Source organism: Fistularia commersonii, chromosome 4, assembly GCF_037954325.1.
Source record: "Fistularia commersonii isolate RoL2024-O1a breed Wild chromosome 4, RoL_Fcom_v1.0, whole genome shotgun sequence".
NCBI classification, from domain to species: domain Eukaryota; kingdom Metazoa; phylum Chordata; class Actinopteri; order Syngnathiformes; family Fistulariidae; genus Fistularia; species Fistularia commersonii.
Window position 1 is genome coordinate 12,426,720 of NC_141287.1, and position 22,756 is coordinate 12,449,475.

The 22,756-nt window shown below is 45.6% G+C and overlaps 1 protein-coding gene across 5 annotated transcripts in view; it reads right to left on the reverse strand.

Moving 5' to 3' along the window:
- The window catches only part of hdac4 (histone deacetylase 4), a 147,400-nt gene that overhangs the window by 74,770 nt on the left and 49,874 nt on the right, over nt 1-22,756 (reverse strand). Inside the window, exon 1 of one of the 5 annotated variants that reach the window (XM_086145334.1) lies at nt 18,500-18,519. The exons of 3 other annotated variants lie outside the window; for them this stretch is intronic. Coding sequence is in view for 1 of the 2 variants with exons in the window: in XM_086145333.1 (XP_086001459.1) it covers nt 10,003-10,006 (4 nt within the window). In the remaining variant the exon portion in view is untranslated. Of the gene's footprint in view, nt 1-10,002; nt 10,308-18,499; nt 18,520-22,756 lie in introns of those variants that run through there. One more of the 5 variants, XM_086145333.1, reaches the window with a different exon arrangement.

Here is a 22,756-nt window from a genome sequence, read left to right on the forward strand (position 1 = left end):
CACTCAGTAGTTTCACTGGAAACCCTGAATAGTGTGAACGTTTGAATAAGAGGGCGAATGGTTGCATGTCTCTGATCGATTCAGGGTGAAAGGCCAGCTCTGCAGGGAAGGTGATATAGATAACGAATATTTGAACGAACGAATAACTGAACAATAATGCATCACAATGAAATTTCATTTGTCCAAAGTCTAAATAACAAATGCTGTTGAATCCGCTTTTTACTTAACAAATATCTGTTTTTCTGCCGTGAGCCAGCCTGTTCCAGACATTCGGCCGTTCCGTCTTTGGAAACAATCCTCCGACAAGACGGGATCCAAACACTCAGCTCAGATGCCACGGATGTCAGAAATATATCTGATCAGTAAAACATCCTTTCGCAAACATTTAATGAATGGTCCGGCTCTGGAAAGACATGAGGATGTAACTTAAAACGTAGAGACTAAGAATAATATTGTTTTTTATTGAATTTTGGTCAAAAGAGAGAGAGAGAGAAAAGAAAGCGTGTTTTATTTTCTGGTCTATTTTCTTCTTGCTGGACTGTGAATAACATAAATTGCCCGACCTGAAGACATATGTCCGAACCCTTCAACCGGTTCATACAGACGGGGACGGATCTTTACGTTTGCAGCAAATCTGCAACATTCGCGCCGGTTTATCCCGATAATGCTGTCGGACGGCGAAATGCCGGGGAGTCCGAGCGGGGATGAGGTCTCTGCTCTGACATGCCCGACCCTCAAAAAACACAGTATTAGTGCAATCAGATTATTGCTCCTAAAACAAGCAAACAACATGTCAGCTTACTTCCGCATACAAACACACACTCCCGACACACACACGACATGGGTTCGGGAATAAGATGTGAAACAACGCGGTTTTTAAAAGAAAGCTGAGAATCAGAGCGGGTGGTACACTGGTTCTCTGTGTGTGTGTTAATTAAAAAAAAAAAAAAAAAAAAAAGCATAAAGCATAAAGTCTAAAAGCATGCAGGAGCTTAATTGGATCCCTAAATTGCCCAGATGTGAGAATGAGAGTGACCCTGGGACTCCGACTGCAGGATAAGCATTAGATAATGGATATGTGGATGTCTCTACATGACGTTTGAATGACAAGAGTGAATGTTCGTATGTCTTGACATGGCATGTGAACAGTTGGATGAGAGGGTGAATGGTTGTATGTCTCAATATGCGGCCCTGCGAACCAACTAGGTGAAACCCGGACTCTCACGCAATCACAGCTGTGACGGGTTTGATTATCCAACGCTCCATCGCAGGATAAGCGGTATAGAAAATGAATGAATTATATTTTCGCAGTAATAAACCGCTTTGAATTCTGAGCAGAGGAAGCTGCTCGGAGATCCCGGATGCAAGACATTAAGATCTGCCCGGCGTTAGCAAACACAGGGAGATCATCCAGGGAAGCGGTTGTATTAAATGATAGAAAAACAGAGATGATCGGAATTATGCAATAAAAAGGCGACACAAATGATACTGTGGTGGATACATTCACTCGATTACTCCTCTTGTTGTGTAACCGTGATGTAACGGTTAACGTCGCCCCCTGAAAAATCGCGACGCTGCTGGAAATGAAGCGAACTGCCATTAACCCTTCAAACATCTTCCAATTTGGTTTGTCCTCGACATCTGGGCCGCAGAACAAACCCCGCTCTCCTCATCCTCTGCCACCTTGCCCGCTCATCGATTCCCCGGCACCAGCAAAACGGCACCGTCGGCCTATCGCCGAGGTTATCCCCCCGTCCGGCGAGCCAATGGCGACCGTGGTACCGGGCAGGTTTTAGCTGCAGGGGGAAACCTGACACCCACCGACAGGAGGGCAGGGAGGGAAGGAAGGGTGTGGCCCGGCCAGACATGCTGGTGCTTGTGCGTGTCTGCGTGTGTGTGTGTGTGTGTGTGTGTGTGTGTGTGTGTGTGTGCGTGTGTGTGTGTGTGTGTGTCGCACTTCTGGACATCAGGAGTAACCAATCCAATGTTGTTAACCATCCCAGCCTGCAGTTCTCAGCATTCATGAAAGTAACCAGTCCAGATGTTCCACTGATTATTAATATATTTCATGATTATAATTTATAACGGCTTACCTTATGGACCATATGTACGCGGGTAATGACGAACAATTATTTATTCTGATTAATCCGTGGATACTAGATTAATGAATCAACTTAATTTGGCTAAAAACAGTAAATGTCTATCAGTGTCTCCCAAATATTATTTAATTTATTAATATTAATTTCGCTTATGCCAGCAATCATTGGGCAAAAAGTGGGGTTCACTAAAACCATTCTGGACCATTCTTTGGGAATGGAGACGGTCGTTCCCTTTCTCATTCTTGTCATGAGACATCCAGCCCTTCACTTGTTTGTCAGAAAGGTACAGAAAACCAAAAAGTGGGCCATACAAGTACTGGCAGAGACCCCCTGCTAAAAAAAAATCCTGCTCAATCATGCTGGCATTTTGTATCGCGAGCCGGAGGTACCAGAGCGCCGGGAAGGAAAGCTGGACCTTCCCGCAAGGCAACTTCTTTAAGCATCACCGCTCCGTCGACCCCTTCTGGCCAAGCCTTGCGCAAGGTCCAAGGGCAAATTCGGCCTCTGAGAAAAGTTCGCCTCTGGCTTGGGTTTCCCTCGAACGAATGTGCTTCCAACCTGGGATTGTTTATCCCCTCGTTCGCTGCGGGTGCATCATGCGCTCATCACATGGCGCCCGGACCTCTGACCCACAAAGTTGTATGTTTGCCACTTCCACATTAACAGGCCAATAGGACGAACCAAATTAGGGGATGCCAGCGTCGGTCATGCTAGCTCTGAACAATCTGGGAAAGGCTTGTTTGTGTAGCACGGATGATTGGCACATAAAGATTTGGCCCGGCGCCTTGCACATCGCGGTACGTGCATGTGTGTAGACGCGCTCTCTCCCGTTTTTAACAAGCTGTAAACATCAAGGTCAAACAAACAAAACCTTTTGTGAGGGCATCAAGCAGCTCAGTGCACTTCAACAGGAGGGTCAATCCATACATCGGGCCCTTCCACCGGGACCCCGGTGCCAGCCATTCTCGCACTTTTTCAACTGCATACTTTCCCATGCAGACTTAACTCGGCCCCCGCTTCAGACGCAAAGCCCAGCAATTTCCATTTCCTCTAGAAACGGAGGGCTCTGGCCCTCCGAGCTAGCGTAGCACTGCCTGTCAAAACCCAGACTATTTCTATTGCGGTGCAAAATGTGACTGACGCACAGTTTGTTTTTGTAGCCTCTGAGGAACCCTCCGACCCGCGGGCGCAACAGTCTCAGCTCAGGTGCTCTACTGGATACCGGGACGACGGGACGGAGGCGAAGCTGGCGACAACCTGATCTAGAGGATGAGGCACCTCTTTACCTGCAGTCTACTTCCTGGATGCAAATGCAAGTTTAGGATGAATTCTCCTGCATCAAATGCTGATTTTAACAGTTGCATTGCAAACATGTCACGGTCTTTGAATTTCAGTGTTCAATTCCCCATGCAACATACAATCATGGATTATTTTCCCCACGCAACATTGCATCATGGCTTCTGGTCATCTGATGCAATCGTTCATTAAAGATAACGTGAGACTGTAATGGCTTGACCCGTCAAAGACCGACCTTGTGGTCCTAACATTGTTATGAGCTCAATCTTTGAACACAATGCTAATTTTGTTGCGATAATAGGATTAGCGTGATATTATAATCTACTGAAGTTTGTGAAAATACAAATTATAACAAATCGGGGAGCGAAAAAAAGAGCCTAAAACTGCAGAAATGTGAACATTTAGTAGATAAAAACATTCATTCAGACACCTGAGCTATAAATTACCGGTAATGTTGGTTTTTTAACAATTATCAGCTTAATTTACTTATTTGTCCGTGTTTGAGGGATTATGAGAGTCATTTTGGCATGCTTAGCGCTCCTCTCTGAGACGCAAGATTGTTTGACAGAGGCTATCAGCATTTCGGCGCTTTAACAACCCACTAACACAGATGCTCACCCCAGAAAGAAAAAAAAAATGGTGTCATTTATTTCATCAATTAGGGATTATTTATCCCCTCATTGTCCAAAGAAGCTGGAATGTTGTTACGACTGAAACCGTGATTGTCATTCTGCGTCAAAAACAGAGTTAAAGAGAGTTTTCTGCGGGTTAAAAAACTCTTGTAATGGCTGACAACGCATCATCATGAAACTTCTTTTTGTAAGACCCAGCCATAAATACATAAACCGTATTCATGTATACGCAATACCCTTCCAAAGATGCAAGTTGCACCTCACATATGGTAAAAATAGGTTTCCAAAAAAAGAAACACAAACAAGAGAAAGCCAATGTGGTACAATCCAATATGGCGTACAGCCGGCGAATGTAAAGAAAGTCACTCTCATCCGAACATCTTGGAAACTTAGGGTCTCCAATGAGCCTCCTGCATATTTTTGGACTGTGGGAAGGAGCCGGAGGAGGGCTCCCCTGTTGGGATCCAACCGGCAACCTTCTTGCTGGAAGCTCTAATTACTGCTCGATATATTTTCTATAAAATTCTATCTGCTAATAACTGATAATAACTGATCTGATAATAACTGTTCTCCCCTGTGTTGGAGGGGCTGTGGCATAACGGGGGACTTCTCCCACATCTTTTGGGACTGCCCTAAACTGATGAAATTCTGGGAAGAGGTGAAAAAACAAATAAGTGAGATTTTAAAATTAAACAGACCAATTGATCCACAGCAAGTTATTATGGGTACAGCATCAACAAGCGACCTAAGGAAAAACCAGGTGTTTTCGCTTAGAGTTCTTCTATTAATTGCACATAAAATGATCACAGTAAACTGGCTCAAACCCCACCCACCTACCCTGGACCAGTGGCGTCAGGGACTTAAGGATGTAAACTGCATGGAACGCATAACAGCAAACTTACGACTTCAGACAGACCTATATCTTGACAAATGGGCACCCATTAAAAAATATTTGGAGAGTTGGAGATATTATCTCTATTTGACTGAGTTAGATGTCTTTTTTTTTTTTCTAGTTTTATTTTATTTTTCGTTTGCTATTGAGGAAATAAGTGACCTATAAAGATTATTGTATAATGTATATCTTGTTTTGAGGTTTTGTAAGAATGTGTATGACTCTGTTAAGGAACCTGTTCTAATAAATGTTCAAAAAAAAAAAATTCTATCTGCTGTGCCCGTTGTCTCTTGCCCCACTGTGACCCTCCGATAAACAATCTACACGACGAACCAATGACGTCATGCTGTGACTTTCGGTGAATTCAAATGATCACCCGTCTCCAACATCCTCCTGAAAACACCAATAATCCACATCAGTTGTCGAAAGTCGTAATACGTATATTTTCATCGCAGCGGAAAAGGACGACAAGGGTGCAAAATAAGACATTTGTTACGCAACGCTTCCCCTGAAGGAGAGCATGGATTAGACAGCACATGGGAACCCTCCTGTGTCACAACTGACTGACAGATTCCTGGTCGGCCCGACGCGGCTGAGTGGGATCCGGGCCCGATCTTGGAATAACAGTCCGGGTGAGGGGTGTTTACAGTAAACAGGCCTTTGTGTCAGCGGCGGGCGAACGGTGAGCTGCCGGGCGCGGGGCACCTGGGAAGTAATCGGCACTGTTTCCTCAGACGTCGCCGCGTGAACACCGAGCGAGGTTACGTGTTGGGAGGAAGAGGAGGTGGGGTGGCTAGAGGACAGTGGGTTGCGTAAGTGCCTTCGCCGGGGCTGGACAGGACAACACACACACATTCCTGGTGTGGACGTCAGCGGCTGACATTTACAGCTAAAGTGCCGCCGCTCTCATCAGAGGCGGTGAACTTTACTCAAGTGGATGCAATGTTCTTCAAAAAAAAAAAAAAAAAAAAAAAAAAAAAAACAATCGGAGACGATACCGCCGTCCGCGAGGAAAAATAATTCACCCTTCCATTAAACGCGCAGAATTCGGCGCTGTCACGCTGGAGCTCGTTTCATGGCACAATGTTATGGTTGTTGTTTTTAACAACAAGCCGTGCACCGCATCAAATTAACATCAGGGGACAATGTTTTTAATGTACAAAATGTCGACTCATAAAGGAAATTCAGTTGAACCACTGGATAAATCAACTCGTCATCAACAACTCTATTAACTAGCTGGCTACTATCAGATTATGAACCGAACAAAAAGCACAAGAGCCCCCGTTTGTATTCATTCAATTCAATATTCAACAAATATTGCAAGCGGGGCTTTTGTGGGCTTAACAAACGACTAAATACTCGAGAGTTGCGATTAGCGAGAAAATGGAAATTTCATGGTCGCGTCGCAGGCGAAAACATCTTCCCAAAATCCGGGCTGCCTATTTGAACTCAGCCTCGCCTCAGGCACGATTGCTACCCAGGTCACTAGCGCATCAAAAATTTGGAAAAAATAAGACTTCTCATTCCGAGTTACAGTGGCAACTTGACTCGCCGGTGGATCAAATTACGAGCTTTCCTAGATATGAGCTGTCGTTCCGCCGGTTTTTGCTTTGCATTATGAGCCAAGATCTGAGTTCGGAGCGATTGACGAGGACACCACCAGCGGGTGGCCCGGCTAAATCATCCTAAACAAGAGCAAGGTGGGCTTGTTGTCCGTGAAAAGATTGAAAAAGGTGAGGTAAAGAGACACCATGACCGAGAGCATCATCTGTGAGGAGGCATCGCTTAGTTACGGGGATTCAGTACAGCAGACGTCTGGAACGTAAACAGACGAGGCATCGGAAACCACGGTCGGGGATGGTTTGATCATTTTAAAAAGAGGAGCGGCGGTCGCTCTGTGACTAAATGAAGTGTAGCCGTTTAGCCATGAAGTGTAACAAAGTGTGCAACTTACATTTAGCAAAACATTGTGGCATTAAGTGTGTAGTTAAGTTCAGTGATAGAGCGAATGAAAAGCTCCTCCCCCAAATGGCATTTTTATCCAATCTTAAAGGTAATCACACCTAATAAAACCAGTTTATTATCTAGTTTATTTCTTTGCGTTCTCTTTTATTATTTATTATTTTTTATACATTATCAATTCATTTTAATGAGGACGTTTAATTGGATATACAAGCAAGTTTACGAGCTCAGTCACGAGATTAATTCAACTCATGGTATGACTGCACTTCCACCGGCTGCGGTCAAACGTTGTTTAGTGTGGCTCGGACCTCACGAACACCCCATCAGCTTCTAAATTAGTCATCGCCTCCTGGTCGCAGCCCTAACATCGATATGGTTTGTTAGACATCGTGCTCGGTTGGTTCGCAGCACGACTTAAAAACAACCTGGCGTCTATTGGCCGAAAAACCATCTGACATCAGACACTGAAGTCACGGCCAAGCATGCACATCTGAACAACATTGCTGTCCAGCTGAGGATGTTGCTACAACAAGCCAATCGGGTCTCTGACAGCTAAGACATTGATCCGTAGAAGGGAGGGGTCGGCCAACAGAATCGGCGGATTGCGCCGACAGCAGGGAGGTGGGATTGAAAACTCGAGATTCAAGGGTTTACACTCAAAATTGCTTTTATCTCAAGTAAAACAATCTGTATATTTGCGCAACAGGACATCTAAAAAAAAGAACGAACAGATCTATGAACAGAAGGAGTAAAAATATTGCGTGGTTCAAATAAAAATGACTGATGATGCAGTATCCGTATTGAACTCAGTGAAAGTGATATTTACTTATTCTGTGCATCTTCTAACCATCTTCGGGTTTTTTTCATTTCTTTCTCGTCAAACATAATTTTACATCAAGACATGACCGTCGATGTAGATTCAGGGGAAATGGCAATGACCCACTTAGCAAGTAGTGATATAAATGATAGTATATAGTATACTATAAATGATAAAAATTGGAAATATATATATATATATATATATATATATATATATATATATATATATATGTACGTACACACACATATATGTATCAATTTAAATCAAAAAAACATGCGAAAATTGCCCAATAATTATAACAATGATTGAACAGTGACATTATAAATAATAATAGGCTTCTGAAATATTGTTTAAAGAGAGACTGGAGTCAATAATGATAAATCGATAAATCAATTGAAAATAACGGAAAAATAGCCAAACGCAGGCTGATAAAGCCAAAGAGTTGCAAGTCTAATATTCAGAGAGGCCGTCCTCTGAGAGCAACAGTGCGATGACAGAGTTAGACAAAGTTACGTCTGTATTTAAACACAACCCGAGCTGCCAATCAGGTTCAAAATAATCTGGAATAATATAAAAAGTATTTTAGCCGGCTTCGTCTTTTTCTAGCAATTGCTTTCATTTTAATAAAGACGCCCAGGATGATTTCAGCAATCTTGCAAAACATGGGTCCATCTTTATTTTCCTCGTTGCGAAATTTTGACCAGTAGCTTTGGCGCGACGCTGAAATACCAGACAACATGCTTATAATAATAAAGTTTGAAAGCCATTCATTCATGAAGCCGTCACCGGGCGAGAGGTCCACCCTGGACCGGTTTGAAACAAGCCACCAGCCATGGGACAGCAGCTTTGTTCAGTCGGAAAGTAAACAATTTGGTTTTAACCTTGATTCAAGTCGATGGACGGGGCCCTGTGAGGCATTTTGCCCTTGGGCCCAGAAATCAGGCTGGACGGCCCTGTGCGTGCATTCCCACCAGTCAGCACCTCCAAATTCATCATTTCCCTGTAATATTATTCAATTTTTTGCATATAGTAAGAAAATGTCATATATTTGGGTGTTTTTTTATACTGTTGGGGAAAATGTCATCATTCCCACATTGATGATTTTCCAGACACTGCTTCCTCTCTATGTAGCCATTTTTTCGCCAATTCACAATCATGTAATTTTTGTCTCTCTCTTACTTTACAGGCAATTTACTGCAAATAATAATTTAGACAGCTATCACCTGGCCCAAGTTCTCATCATTAATTTTGAATACATGAACTGAGCCGTGTTTGATTCTCTCTTAATCAGGGTGGAGGGGTGGAGGAGATTCTGCCCTGAGGCCCTGCGCATCACGTGCGCCATCCCTGGATGTGTTATTCATCGCACCGACTCCGGGGAGCAGGGACGCCCCGCACTTCTTACCGTTTTTTTGTCCCCCCCCACCCCCCCCAGCAAGCGTCGAAGTGACCCCGGGGTCACCCGACATACGAGTCGACATAGGATGTGTTAGCGTTGAATACTTGTGAATCGCTGCTGCTGACAGGGCTGCAAACCCGACAACAAAAACACATGGCGACCCCGGCACCGCCGACGACAAAAAAAAAAAAACAACTTATTGTTACATAATTCAAGACATCAGAGTATAATATGGCGGAAAATGTGTAGTAATCGAACATGAACTCATGCACTCCTCATCGTCTTGGTCGGACAATAAAGCTGCTGTTGTCGGATTCCCCCCCACCCTCTCTAAAAGATCATACGCGGCCATTTATTTCTGCAGAATGGCCCTCGTTGTGCTGAGGGAAGAGATTGAAACTTTTGCATGCAGAGGGCATCACGGCGAGTGCGCACGCACATGCACACACACACACACACACACACACACACACACACACATACAGAAATGTATACAATAAGGTCCAGGGCCGGACAGATGCAGCTGCTGCCATCTGCTCTGAACGGGACTGACAGTGTCCATACATCAGTACCATTCAATAAACACACACAACTCCAAGCTGAACACACACACACACACACACACACACACACACACACACACACACACACAAGAACTCCTTAAATGAGCAGCCAGTGATATCACAACATAGATGCTGTTTGATCATTCACACTCACAAAACACACACACACACACACACACAAACACACACACGCACACACACACACACAAACACACACACCCTCAAAAAGGGATCCTGCACGGCAGCAGCAACAGCAACAGCAACAGCAACAAAAACAACAACAGCACCAACAACAACAAAAACAACAACAACAACAACAGCAGCAGCAGCAGCTCTTACCCATTAGTTGTGCTGTCCTGTCAGGTTGTTGAGTGTGATGTTCTCTCACGTGTGTGTGTGTGTGTGTGTTTTTAGTGTCACAAAAAAAGAAAAAGAAAAAAAAAAAAAAAAAGGAAAAAAAAAGGAAAAAAGGAAAAAAAGCCAGAAAAATATCAAAAATTAATTAAAAAAAAAAGAAAAAAAAAAAAAAGAAAAAAAAAAGAAGTGCAACTGTGACAAAACGTGGTAAAGTCCGCTTGCAGCGGCAGGGAGACGCAGGCGTCCGCAGCGGGAGCGGGTCTCTTTCACACACTCCGTCCGCGATTCTCTCCCTCTCTGACGCGCCTCGCTCTGCCCTCCGGCTGCCTGCCTCCTGGCCCCTCCTTCCGCTCCTCCTCCTCCTCCTGCTGCTGCTGCTGCTCTGACATCACGTCGAAGGGGGCCGTCTCGGGCGCGTCCGGCTCTCCGGGAGATGCCGCTCGTGTCCCCCCGCCACCTCTAACCTGACGGATGCACGCTTGACTCCACCATCCCCGGTGAAGTCGCGGAGTGTGTTTCTTCCACACATATATAGTAAGTGTGTGTGTGTCAGGCCCTCCCACACACCAGCTGTGCAGTAAAGTTGATGAAAGAGTTCGGCGCGTCTCTTTATCTCATGCTGAAAGACTTCCTGGCGATTAGGTGTTCAAGAAAATGACGCTCAGGTGATGAAACGAGCAGGTTGGAATGGGGGGAGAAAAGTGTCAGGGGTCCTATGTGACAGAAGACTATCGGAAAGGCGGACAAGACAGTGGCGTGACCGGCGATGCTGTAAGGTCAGAGAAGGTCAGAGATGCCAGACTGAGATGGTTGAGTCATGTGCAGAGGAGGGATAGTGGATATATTGGTAGACGGAAGCTGGAATTGGAGCTGCCAGGCAGGAGGTCTTGAGGAAGACCAAAGAGAAGATGTATGGACGTAGTGAGAGAGGATATGAAGGTAGTTGGTGTGAGAGAGGAGGATAGAGAGAGTAAGGTTAGATGGAGAAGGCTGTGGTGACCCCTGAAGGGAAAAGCCCAAAGTGGAAAAGAGGCAGGAGAAGATGGAAATGTTGAATAAAAAAAAAACATCCAGTTTAACGGCTGGAAGATAATCAATAGACTAACAGCACAAACAAAAACATCCAAATGTCAACATCAACTGCCGTCGGGGTCCAAATGGATCAACCATGAACGTCTGGAAACCTGCGTCTCCGCCTTGGTTTAACCAAACACCAACATCTGGAAAACACTGGTGTCCAACACTGGAGTGTACAGATCAGATCCTTGACTGATAGGATATTGATCGGTGATGTTTTCACCACAACCCTGCACAGGTGTTGGATGTTCTGGAGATAAAGTCAGACTGAGAAAGCATGGGTGTGTGCTGAGGACGATGATTCTCTGAGGGGACCACTGGAGGGAGCAGAAGAAGGAAAAGACGAATGTTTTCACATTCTGGTCCTACAGACTGATGGCTGTAGGCCATCACCAAACACAAACGCTTTCTCCCTCCACCTGAGACTCCAAACTTCCATCTAGTTTCAGCAAAAAAAAATCTGCACGCCGTTTTTTTTTTGTTTTTTTTTCCTCAACGTAACCTCCGTTGACAGACGGCCGGCAACAACTTCCCAGTCGGAGGTCACGAGGAGCGAGAATTAAAACAGCTGCAGAGCAGCTTCGCCGTGGGTTCCTGACCGAACGCACATGGCATACAATTAGAGGGGCAGAGGGAACCGGCGCGTCAAAGGCCATCACTGTCCGGTAATGACGTGAGCTCCGCCGGGGGGCCACTCCTGACAATCGCCCTGCTGTTCTATCAACGGCAAGCTGATAGATAGTCAACGGGGGCCAATAGAAACTGACAGGATGGGATCGCTTCAGCGGGAGCGGCCTTTGAAGGTCCACGCCGCGCAAGGGAGACACGACCATCTGCTTTCAGTCACCAGGAGAGCGTCCGGCGTGGCAGCGTGAAGACGCGGGTGTAGAAACGGAAAGTCGCACTTTGACTCATCGGATTACAAAAATGCCGGGTAATTCGTCACGCGGTCCGAAGAAGGTAGAATTGCCAGGCTATGACAAAAAAGGCCACGGATGATTTTGTGATTTGTTTAATCTCCATTTGACACACAACTTCTCGAGAAAGGCGTCCCCACCAAGATCACGCCCCCTCCGCTTGAAGGTTTTTCAACTAAACTGACTTGTATCGGTGCCTCTATGGAAATTTGCCGTTTCTGTGCACAAACTCAAACATTCAATGCGTCACATAACTAAATGTGGGGTAGCTCCAGTAAACCTCCAGCAGGCTAGCATTAGCAACACTGTCACCATGCCATGGTGGAGACAGTTCCTCCCTCATCATCCTAGGATGGTAAAAAGCTGTTTGGAAAACAGCTGGTGAGAACCTTTTCACTGGAATAGAACCACAATTGGCCGGGAGCTAACAGGGCAGGGAGCTAACAGCTCCAAGGTGGATAGAGCATCATGAATCCAGCATTTCTCAGTGAGAGGAAAAAGTAACAGCAGAGGTTAACATTTTTTTAGCACATATCAGAGTTTGGGTGTTTCAAACTCGCATCCTGCACTTCACAACATCATCATATCTGATTTTTCTTGACCCAACTGAAAGTTTCCTTTCGGTTTTTCACAAAGTCCGATATCTCACATCAGATAAGTCCAGCATGTGTGAGCGCTAAATTTGTGTTTATGCACGTATGTGTTGTTATGTGTGCTCAGGGGGCGGGGAGGAGGGGGTATGTGTTTTGCAAACTATTTTTGAAGTTCAGCACAGAATCCAGGAAGCCAAGTTGTGTTTGATCAGTCAACACACCCACACACCTGGCTGTGATAAAAATCCGCGTTATCAGCTCAGCGTTATGTGGCGTTGACGTCAAAGGCAAAGCTCCATGTAGCATGACCCCGCTGGAAGCTATGCTAGCGAGCCACTATCATACACGAACGCACACAAGCGCTTTTGCATTTTTAGAAGGTGGGAGGATCACTGGCGCGACGGAGAACGACAGGACTCCGGTGGTTGCCGTGACATCAGAGTAGAGCCAGAAACCAAACAAACATGGGAAAACCGTGCGTTGCAAAAGAGACCTCGCTTCCCAGCATACATATTTGGTCCCAATATTGACCTCTGGTCAGTGATGACATAAGTTCAAATCCCTGCTGATGCGGGTTCGTAAACAATGCATTGTAGTAGCACTACAACCTTGCCAAAAACGTCTTTTTGACTCAACTTATGTTGGAGCGTTGAGTGACTTGGATCAAGTTACTCAAAGGAGTGACTGAAGAAGAATATATCGCTGGGTTTTGTTTATCGGTCCATCTGGGATTTCAAGGGTGACTTGGGGAAGAAGCTGAAATGCTGGTTTCCCTGTCAAACTTTGACAACCTTTTGGAAACAATGGTGAGAAAGTGTCTGCGAGGTGCACCTTTGAGCATCACAACCAAAAACAAACCTCCGCCAAGAAGAGAACTTAATCTGGAACTATTTTGGCCAAAACGTTTCTGGAGTCGGTCTACTTCTCACTGGTTCTGTCCATTTTGTTGCAAGAAAACTGTTGAGCAGTGACCACAGCAGTTTTTTGTGTTGTTTTTTTAAAAACAAGAACTACTCAAGGCCACAAGGACTACACGGTACGGGCGTGGCTTATGAGTTCTTAAAATCATCAATCATTTCGGCAGGTCATGACCAGAGGAGGAAGGAGGAAACACCCTGCCCGTCCTCTCTGTCACATTTCATCCATTCATTACAAAAAATTCAAAACCGTCTGATGGACTCCAACATTTTTTACTTGTATTTGAACTTCCAGAACAAATGACTTGATTGATATCCAACAACTTATTTAAAAGCTATCAAGCTAGCGATGCTTTAGCCAGGCGGTCGTATCCCCGGCAAGCTCAATCAAAACCACCTTACGAGGGGATACGTATTAAAGGATGAGCGGAACATGAAAAGATGTGTGAAAGTGTGTGTTTATTTCCTTGCGTGTGTGTGTGTGTGTGTGTGTATGTGTGTGTGTGTGCGCGCGCCGATAAGCCTGTCGAACGTCCGCGCAAGGTAGGCCTGGCTCGCAGTAGCCTGCGCGAGGCACGGACGGGGCGATAAAAGAGCGGATTCCGGATAAATATCTCACACGGCAATCTGTACCGCAGCCGGCGTGCGTGCATGCATGCATACGTACGTGCATGTGTGTGTGCGTTAAATAATGCATGCGGCATAATGATTGCGAGGCATGCCGAAGTACACAGCGTGGCAGGCAGGCAGACAGGCCTGATGAATAAGTAATGGACGGTATACGCCTCGCACACACACACACACACTCTTGGCGCACACATGAACCACAAGTTAGTTCATGTTCTAGAGGGGGATGGAGGAAGGAAAAAAAAAAAAAAAAAACACAGCGACTCTTATTTTGATGCTTCTTATGTTCCTGTCTCCCTCGGTAACGGGTGGATGGTCGGAGGGGGGTGTTGCTTTTTTTCATCCGACTCCCCTGAGAGCGGCGGGCCCGACTCCAAATATGTGAGATACGGTGTCGTTTATTATTGATTTGGGGTTATTTATAATACACGCTCTTTCGCTTTGTAACCCCCCATCCACACACACACACCCACACCCACACCAACTCCCTCCTACGAGTCGCGCTGGTTCCAGCTCCAAATCTCATCAGCTAAAACGTCTAATTTCTACTAATTTGAATAAAATTCGCATTTCTAGGATGGTGGCGGATTGTCAAATTCGCCATGACCTGGATGACTGAGAACTTCTTCAGAAAAAAAACAGCAAAGATTATGTTATTTTTGTGCCACGTTTGGATAATCTGCAGGTCGGAATGAACAACCTCAGGTCCGCGGCGATTTTCCTCGCGTTTCGGCGTGAGGCAAACAGAACGGCAACAGACGTGCGAGCCGTCCATCTCCTAGGGCCCGTGGGTGAGGCTTGGCCCGGGGGCGCCGCTTGTCCGACGTGCCGATGAAGAAGAGATTAGAGTGTGAGAGTTGAGGAGAGGAACATCAGAAAGTCCCTCACAGCAGCATCCTGCCAAACTCCAAAACTTTTTTTTCCTGGAAGTGACAGCGCGGAAACATGCCAGCACTGAAATAGATTTGAAATCAAAACAGGACTCGGGGATCGGCGCAAACCAGAGAGCCATTTCACAGGAAAGTGAATTCAAAAACAAGCGAGCGACCCTGGGGACTTTGAGAATCTGGACGCCGGGTTCCATAAATTGGGCTCTTGATGTCGATCTCATTTTATCACCAGTTTAAAATTCCACCTTATATCTACCGTATTGGCTTTTCTGTGTTTGCGCTCTGCTAACACTTGAAACGAGCCGTGTGTGCACGAGAGGGTTCGATTACCCAGAATATACACGGAATATTCCAGAGCGTCTTCAAAAACCTGTGCATTTTATCGTTCTGGAGGTTCAAAAAAAAGGGTCCAGCTCCAATTTGGTCCCAGAAACTAGCCTCTTCCAGGGGAAAGGGTGTAGATTTGCATTATCACAGGCAGTAAACGCAACAACAGCGTGAACCTTAAGCTCCACACTCAAAAACAAAAAGCCGTGAAGAAGGGGACACGTAAAACATGGAGAACCAAGTCGCAAACTGCACCTCTTCTTTTCCAGGGGAGCTCGGATCTCTTCGTCACTTAATTTCTCGTTGGCTCTGTCCATTTTGTTGCGAGAAAAACGCTGAAAAAGCTCAGTCCTCAAGAACAATCCAGTAATGGACGTTCCACCAATCACCAAGAGCTGCTGTGAAACCATAAGGATGAGCAAAAATGGTTCAGAGGTCCACAATCCCCTGGTACCTCTGCTGTTCCGATGCACTGAGGAACATCTCAGGTCCTGAAAAAGGTTCCAGAAACTGGAAAAAGTCCCCAAATGGGAAAAAACATTTTTGGTTCATTTGATGCAAAAGTAAAAACAGTGAAATCCTAGCTTCAGTTAAAACTCCCAAGTGGAGGGAACCTTTATTGTGGCTGCTTCAAAAACAAAATATGGAAAAATAAAAAGTATGTGGAAATACGAATAAAATGCACTTCATTGTGTCTTGCAAGTGTCACCTGTAGCTCGCGTCTGCTAATGAGCTCACTTTGACGGATGCGAGCAGATCGATTTCGCTTTGACTCCTACAAGGCTTCTCGGTGGGCGGTTCTGTTGCCGTGGCGACACGAAAGCCTGAACAAAAAGTCACCGCGGGCTCGTCCCGACCGTTACCTGGCTTGTGACGCACATATAGTCGAGGCTGACGCGGATGAGGAGCCCAACGAAAACACCAGTGCAAACAATTTAAAAAGTGTGTACGACCCAGGCAGTAGCGCGCTGAAACCTACTGTATTACACACACACACACACACACACACAAAGGAGGCAATACGGACGGGCGCCCGAGGCGGCCCGGTGTTGTCCGCTGAAGGTAAAAAGCACTAAAATAGCAGTGACACAAATCAACCGTTGGGAAGGAAAAACCTCAACATGTAAAGGCTTCAGCCCAGACAAAGAGGAGGAGGCGGCGGGGGGTTTGAGCCTCTGGCTGCAGCGGGGAGCTCCGTTCATTCATATTTTACGCCCTCTCCTACGCTCTCAATGGTAATGCCCCCCCGGTCCGCGTCGGGCTTGCGGCAGACAGAGCCATTAGCTATCGGCGATGCTAAAATGACCTCACATTGGACGTCGGGGCCTATGTATCGCACTGCTGTACGTGCACTTAAAAAGCACACAGGTCATGTGAATAGAACCCCACACCAGGCCTCAAATGGGCCGTGCCGATATTCTCTCAGAGATATAAACAGATTTCATACAGTGAAAAGCAGCCAAAATAAAGAGAGTCCAGACATCCTTTATGTCTGATAGTGTGTCTGTGTGTGTGTGTGTGTGTGTGTGTGTGTGTTGAGTCTGGCATTCATCATTCCTCCCAAATGCTGCTTCAATTGTCCAAAAAATGGTGTACAAGTTTTGCTACCTTATTTCAAACTACTACCTGTATCGTGACTACAGAAATGCCTGTTTATTATGCTAAGCTAACAAGTTAAATCACATCAGCTTGTATTTCTATGGCACCAAATCACAATCCAATCATCTGATGACACTTTGCATGCAGAGCAGGTCTGGACCACCCAGGATTCCCCAGCTCACTTCTGGCGGCCTTCTGTCCCGACCAAAGTCTTTAAATCACAAAAACCCAAAGTTCCCTCCATGAGCAAGTGCTTGGTGACAGCAGCGAGGGAACCGGCAGGGACCTCAGACAGATCGGTGTCTCGACCAGTTGGGATAAAAAAAGACAGAGCAAGAGGGACGAACAGAGAGATAGAAAGTACGAGTGCGATAGAGACAAAGAGGGTATTAGGGCTGGGAGGAACAGGAACTACCAGTAACGCTAACAGTGCCAGGCTATGATACGATTTTTAGAAGAAGAAACAATAGTGGACGTCTGGTGGGATGCTGCGGTAGGTCGAGCCACGCCCCAGGGAAGCTGCGAGCTGGGAGATGATCTATGCCTCAGCAGAGTAAGCCGGTGGCAACATCACAAGGCGCTAGCCTAGTATTCACTCGTAGCGTTCTCAAAAACAAAAGGTTTTAAGCCTATTGTTAAAAAGAGAGTTCCCCCACCCCTCCCGTGGAAGACGGTTCCCAGGAGAGGAGCTCGCTAACCGAATGCTCGACGGCTCCCTTAAGGAAACGAAAACCTCGGAGGAGGATTCAGACTGCCGAATCTCAAAAACGTCCCGCTTCCTTTCGTTTCCTTCTGTTTACTCTGCTGATAGAAACAGACGTCTCTTCTCTAAGTGCGCAAAGAACCCGGCCCCTCTCCGCCGCGTTGCGGTGCCATAGCCATTAGCCTGTAATGAGCTGCTCTTCCGGCCCTTTCGGTCAAGGCGGTGTAGAAGGCCGGGGCTCAGCCGAAACCCCCGCGAGCACCAAGCAAAAGGTCTGAAACCCTGGAGTGGTCATCCATAATGGATGGTCGTTGGAGGACCTCTCTGTATCCATGAGCTTCTGCTCCGGCTTTTAAGAGCCTTTACAAAACACACCTCTGAATTAACAAGTGAAAAGGAAGCGAAAAGGCAGCACCCTGAGTCGGAACGTGCAGAATGCTCCGTCTGTGCGTATCATACGTGCACAGGTTTTCATCCCCGCATGAAAAAACAACAATTCTGCTCGGTTTTTAAAGCCAATGCAAATTACGAAACGCTGCAGAGCCTTTTAGTGGAAAACCTATTTTGAGACTCGGTCATTAGCCTTGGGATGCCATTATGGGAATGTAAGGGAAACCGCGGGCCGGGGCTGGGCCGCATATCAATATGGATCGGATATCAGCCGAGGTTTCTGGGGAGGTGAAAATTGTGATGCAGCTTTTTCTTTTCCGACGCGAAAATTGTAAAATAAACGGACAAATAAATGAATAAATAAGTACAATCCGCAAAAAAAAAAAAAAAAACAGTTGAAAACATGTTAAAACTTGTCACAAAACAACCAATGAATTACCTTTAATAGACGAACATGAAGAAGCGGTTCCTGGAAAACACCGAAGAAAATCAGGAACATTTCTTTCCATCGTTTCACAGGCGGTGAAATCTGCTCGGATTAGCATTTGCAATAGTTTATAGGCCGAGCTGGAATATCTCGCTGAAGCAGAAGGTTTCCACTCTGTCCTGCAACATGATGTGGCAAGGAATATTTGGACCGATAACCGGGGCATATGGACGGACTCACCACCCCCAATTAATTCCAATCGAAATGCCGCAATAGGAGGATCGTGCTTGTGGTGTTCAAGTCCCGCTTCATCTCTCTGATTAATTTAAGTGAACACGTTCGCGCCGCTGATCCTCGGCAGCGGCTTGATTAATAAAAAACAAAAAACAAAAAAAAAACAGCATTTTCCGTCTCCATTCAGTTCAACAGTGAACTCATTTTTTTGAATTATTACTAATTTTTATCTTAAAGCTTCTACCTCACAGCAAGGAGTTCCCATGTTCTCCTTATATCTGTTCCTCCTCTAGTACAAAAAAGGTTGGGCAACATTTGGTTAGAACATTTGCTCTATGACCCAAACATTATGGGTTGGATTCCAGCTCCCTGGAGCCGGTCAAAGTGCTGTTGAGCAAAACAATGAACCCCTAACTCCTCCCCCGGCGCTGTTCAGTTCAGCCATGATGGGTTAAATACAGTGGTCGAATTTGGGTGATGTTGCCGCACGTATAACTTAATGTGAATAAAAGATCTTCTTTCTTCTTCTGCGTGACTTGGAGTGAATGGCTGTGTGTCCATGTGAGATGTGAACAAGGTGTTGGATAGTTGTGTGTCCATATGTCGCGTGAATGAGAGGGTGAAAGGTCGGACGTCTGTGTGTGTGAACCTGTGGTCGACAGGCGAATGGTCGAGGGTGAACCCAGACTCGCGGCCAATGGCGGCCCAAATAGGTACAGAAAATGAATGAATGGATGAATGAATGAATAAATACCAGCAGTGTATATTTTGGATCAAATCGATGGTATTTTTGAATTATTGTGATGTATTTATACACTGCTCTCTCTTTTAAAGTATTCTTAAGTTTTAAGAAGGGCACTTATAATATCATTTATCATTATTATTACAATAAATTTCACTGTTTTTTGAAATAAGGAAAATGTAGACAATCAGCTTTGTTCAGAATATAATTCAACAACTTGTCATAACAAAACATGTTTTTTCCAGTTATTCTTTTACATTGTTGTCTGTTCTAAATATCAATCACTTGATTCACGTAATGATCGTGATCAGTGTCCTTCTCTTCCCCGTTTCCACTGATTTACTGACAAATCCACATCTGCTCAAATAAAGACAACTGGATTCTTCTGGCAACCATTACACTTGGCAGAGCAACAAGACTGCAGTACGAGCAGACTACACAAAGGCTAATTATTGTAAAAGTGCTAGTGCACAAAGCACACTTTGATGAAACTGCACAATAACAATAACAACTACAGCATCATCATCATCATCGCCATCTTCCTACCCCAGACATGAACGTCTCGGAGAGCTGGGCCAGCACGGCAAAAACACGCTCGGATGGTATGCAAAATTCATAACGTGGTAAAATGTTTCTCCCCCTACCCTGCAACATGCAACACAACACACACACATACATACATACACACACACACACACACACACACAGCTGTCAGAATAATGGCACTGATGCAGACAAAGTAGGCTAAAGCGTTCCCTGCGCTACTGGAAGACAAAAACACGTCTGGCTCAGAATGAAAAAAAAAAAAAAAGTTGTTTGGCTGACTTTCTTAGATCTGAATGCTAAGTGTGTATGTGTGTGTTGTGTGTGTGTGTGTGTGTTTGGCTGCAAGGCTGGCATAAAGTCCACATCTGCAGGTGCACTTTATGTACCTGCTGCGTTACACGAAGGTTTTCCAAACATGTTTTTTCGGCAGAGCTGTCGAAGCCCCCCGAACCTCGATGTCGCTGAGATCAAAACGCGAGCAGGAATGAGCGTTGAGTTCTGGTGATGTTTCATGTAACCACGGCAACAAAAACCAACCCAGTAATAGGTTGAGAATTTCCAAAGGAAAGACTGAAGAGCAGAGCGGGAGACTCCTGCGGCGGCTTTAAATAAACCCCAAACAATATATAAATCATAACGCCGGCCTTGATTGGGAAGAGTTTGGACTGGCTTTCGGTAATATTTCGTGTAACCGTGGCAACAAAAGCCATGATATAAATCCCATAGGAAAGGATGAAGGGTGGATTTGAGGCCGGCGATTCAGTGTCGTACCAACATTTCTGTGGCAGTTTTCTGCTTGGAAGTACAGTCTTCTACTCTGGCGATGAATTCACTTCCTCCTTTGCTTATTCGGTAGCTCCTGGTTTATTTTAGCGGCCGTTTTAAACCTCTTGCCCCGGCAGATCACGCGCTGCGGGTTTCCCTCTTGATTCCCAAAAGGAGGGAGCATTATGTTGAAACCGTTAAGTATAGTGTAAAAGAATAGCGGGGGACGAGGGGGGACTGAAGTTGTACTTCAGTTCATCTGCAGTTCAAGAGCGAGCGTTTGGATTGGTCCCCCGGGCAACGACTTTGACACGGTTGTTAATGTGCTCGCATGTCTACGTGTGTGTGTGTTTGTGTGTGTGAACCTGATGGCGGCTGTGTGGAAAAGAAGCAGCTGCCACTGACTCCTGACTACACCAAGATGGCACCAGGCGGTTGGGAACCAATGCCAGGTCCAAAAGTGTGTGTGTGCATGTGTGTGTGTGTGTGTGTGTGTGTGTGTGTGTGTGGTAAAGCGGGGGGGAGAGGGGGTCCCAATCTGGGGATCTGGTGCCCAGCGTTGCCTCCTGGTGGGGATGTGTGAACAAAACAGGTCGCCTCGTGTCGGGAAGGTGTTTGAGCGCTGATGATTCAATGAATCGACACAAAAGTGCACGTTCTTGATCTGCTCTGTTGACCCCATTAGGAATATTCAGAAATAATTCATTCATGTTGATGATACACTAAGACTTTGGAGATGTTGGGAGGAGTACTGCTTTATCTCTTTGATACCAACTTGGAACAGATAGGATCGGCATCTGGTAAAGTCGAGTTAAAATCCTGTAGATGAATTGATGAATAGTTGCAAGGATGAAAATGTTTAAGTTCTCTTCGGGAGCGAGAATCGGATCAGAGGGACGGCACATGTGAGATGTTCTGGAGGTAAAAGATTGGACACGTACAGAGGAGGGATGGTGAAGATCTGGTTAGAAGGATGCTGAGGTTTGAACTGCCAGGCAGGAGAATGAGAGGAAGGCCAGAGAGATTCGTGAGGGAGGGAAAGAGGATTTGAAGGTAGTTGGCTGGGTGTTACTGGGTAAGTAGTCTTTCAGTATTTCCCTCCGACACACACACACACACACACACACACACACACACACACACACACACACACCTGGCTTGTAGACAAGTGTCTTCACATGGTCACAGTGACCCACAGACAGGGCATCCTCTGGAACACAAAGGAACCGAAGCCAAGGCCAGCACAGTGCAGAACTGAGGCAGACGCCACTATCAGACTTCTGTCTCCCGGAATTTTTTATATGTCCAGATAAAGACATGAAAATCAAAACAAACAAGTCACTACACACTGCTGCTTCCTGTCATGTGTCAGAGCTTAAGGGCAGGGGCTGTCGGCTATATTGGCTTTGACAAACATCTTTCTGGAGTTGCCAGAGGTGAGTCAAAGTTGAGCCCGAGTCACCAAAGAAGAGTACAAGTAAACTGTCAGAATCTGCCTTACAGTAGGTCCAGTCCCCAAAGAAAAAGAGGAGATGGATTCCACAAAGTTAAGGCAAAGCTCTGCCAAATTTATCCAAGAGTCCCATTTGATCTTCATCACCAGTGGAGAATTGGAGTAGGGAATCCATGAAGAGTCTACTTCAACCTCAAAGTGTCTGAGTTAAGTCCAAGTCACTAAAGAAGACTCATAGTCTCATCGTCTATTCAACAACGTTAAGTAGAGCCAAATCTACCAAAGAAGAATCTGATTTGGCTTCCTCAGACCAGAATAGACCAGCTCAGTCTTAAAGTGTCGGCGTTGAGTCAGAATCCCCAAAGAAAAACTTGCAGTCACCAAAGACGGGATCTATTCCACAGAGGCAAAATAGGAGCCACATTTACCGGAGACGAGTCGGATATGATCTTCATCACCAGTGAAGAATCAGAGTGGGGTCATCGAAGAAAAGTACAGTTCAACTTAAAAGAGTCCGAGTTTAGTACAA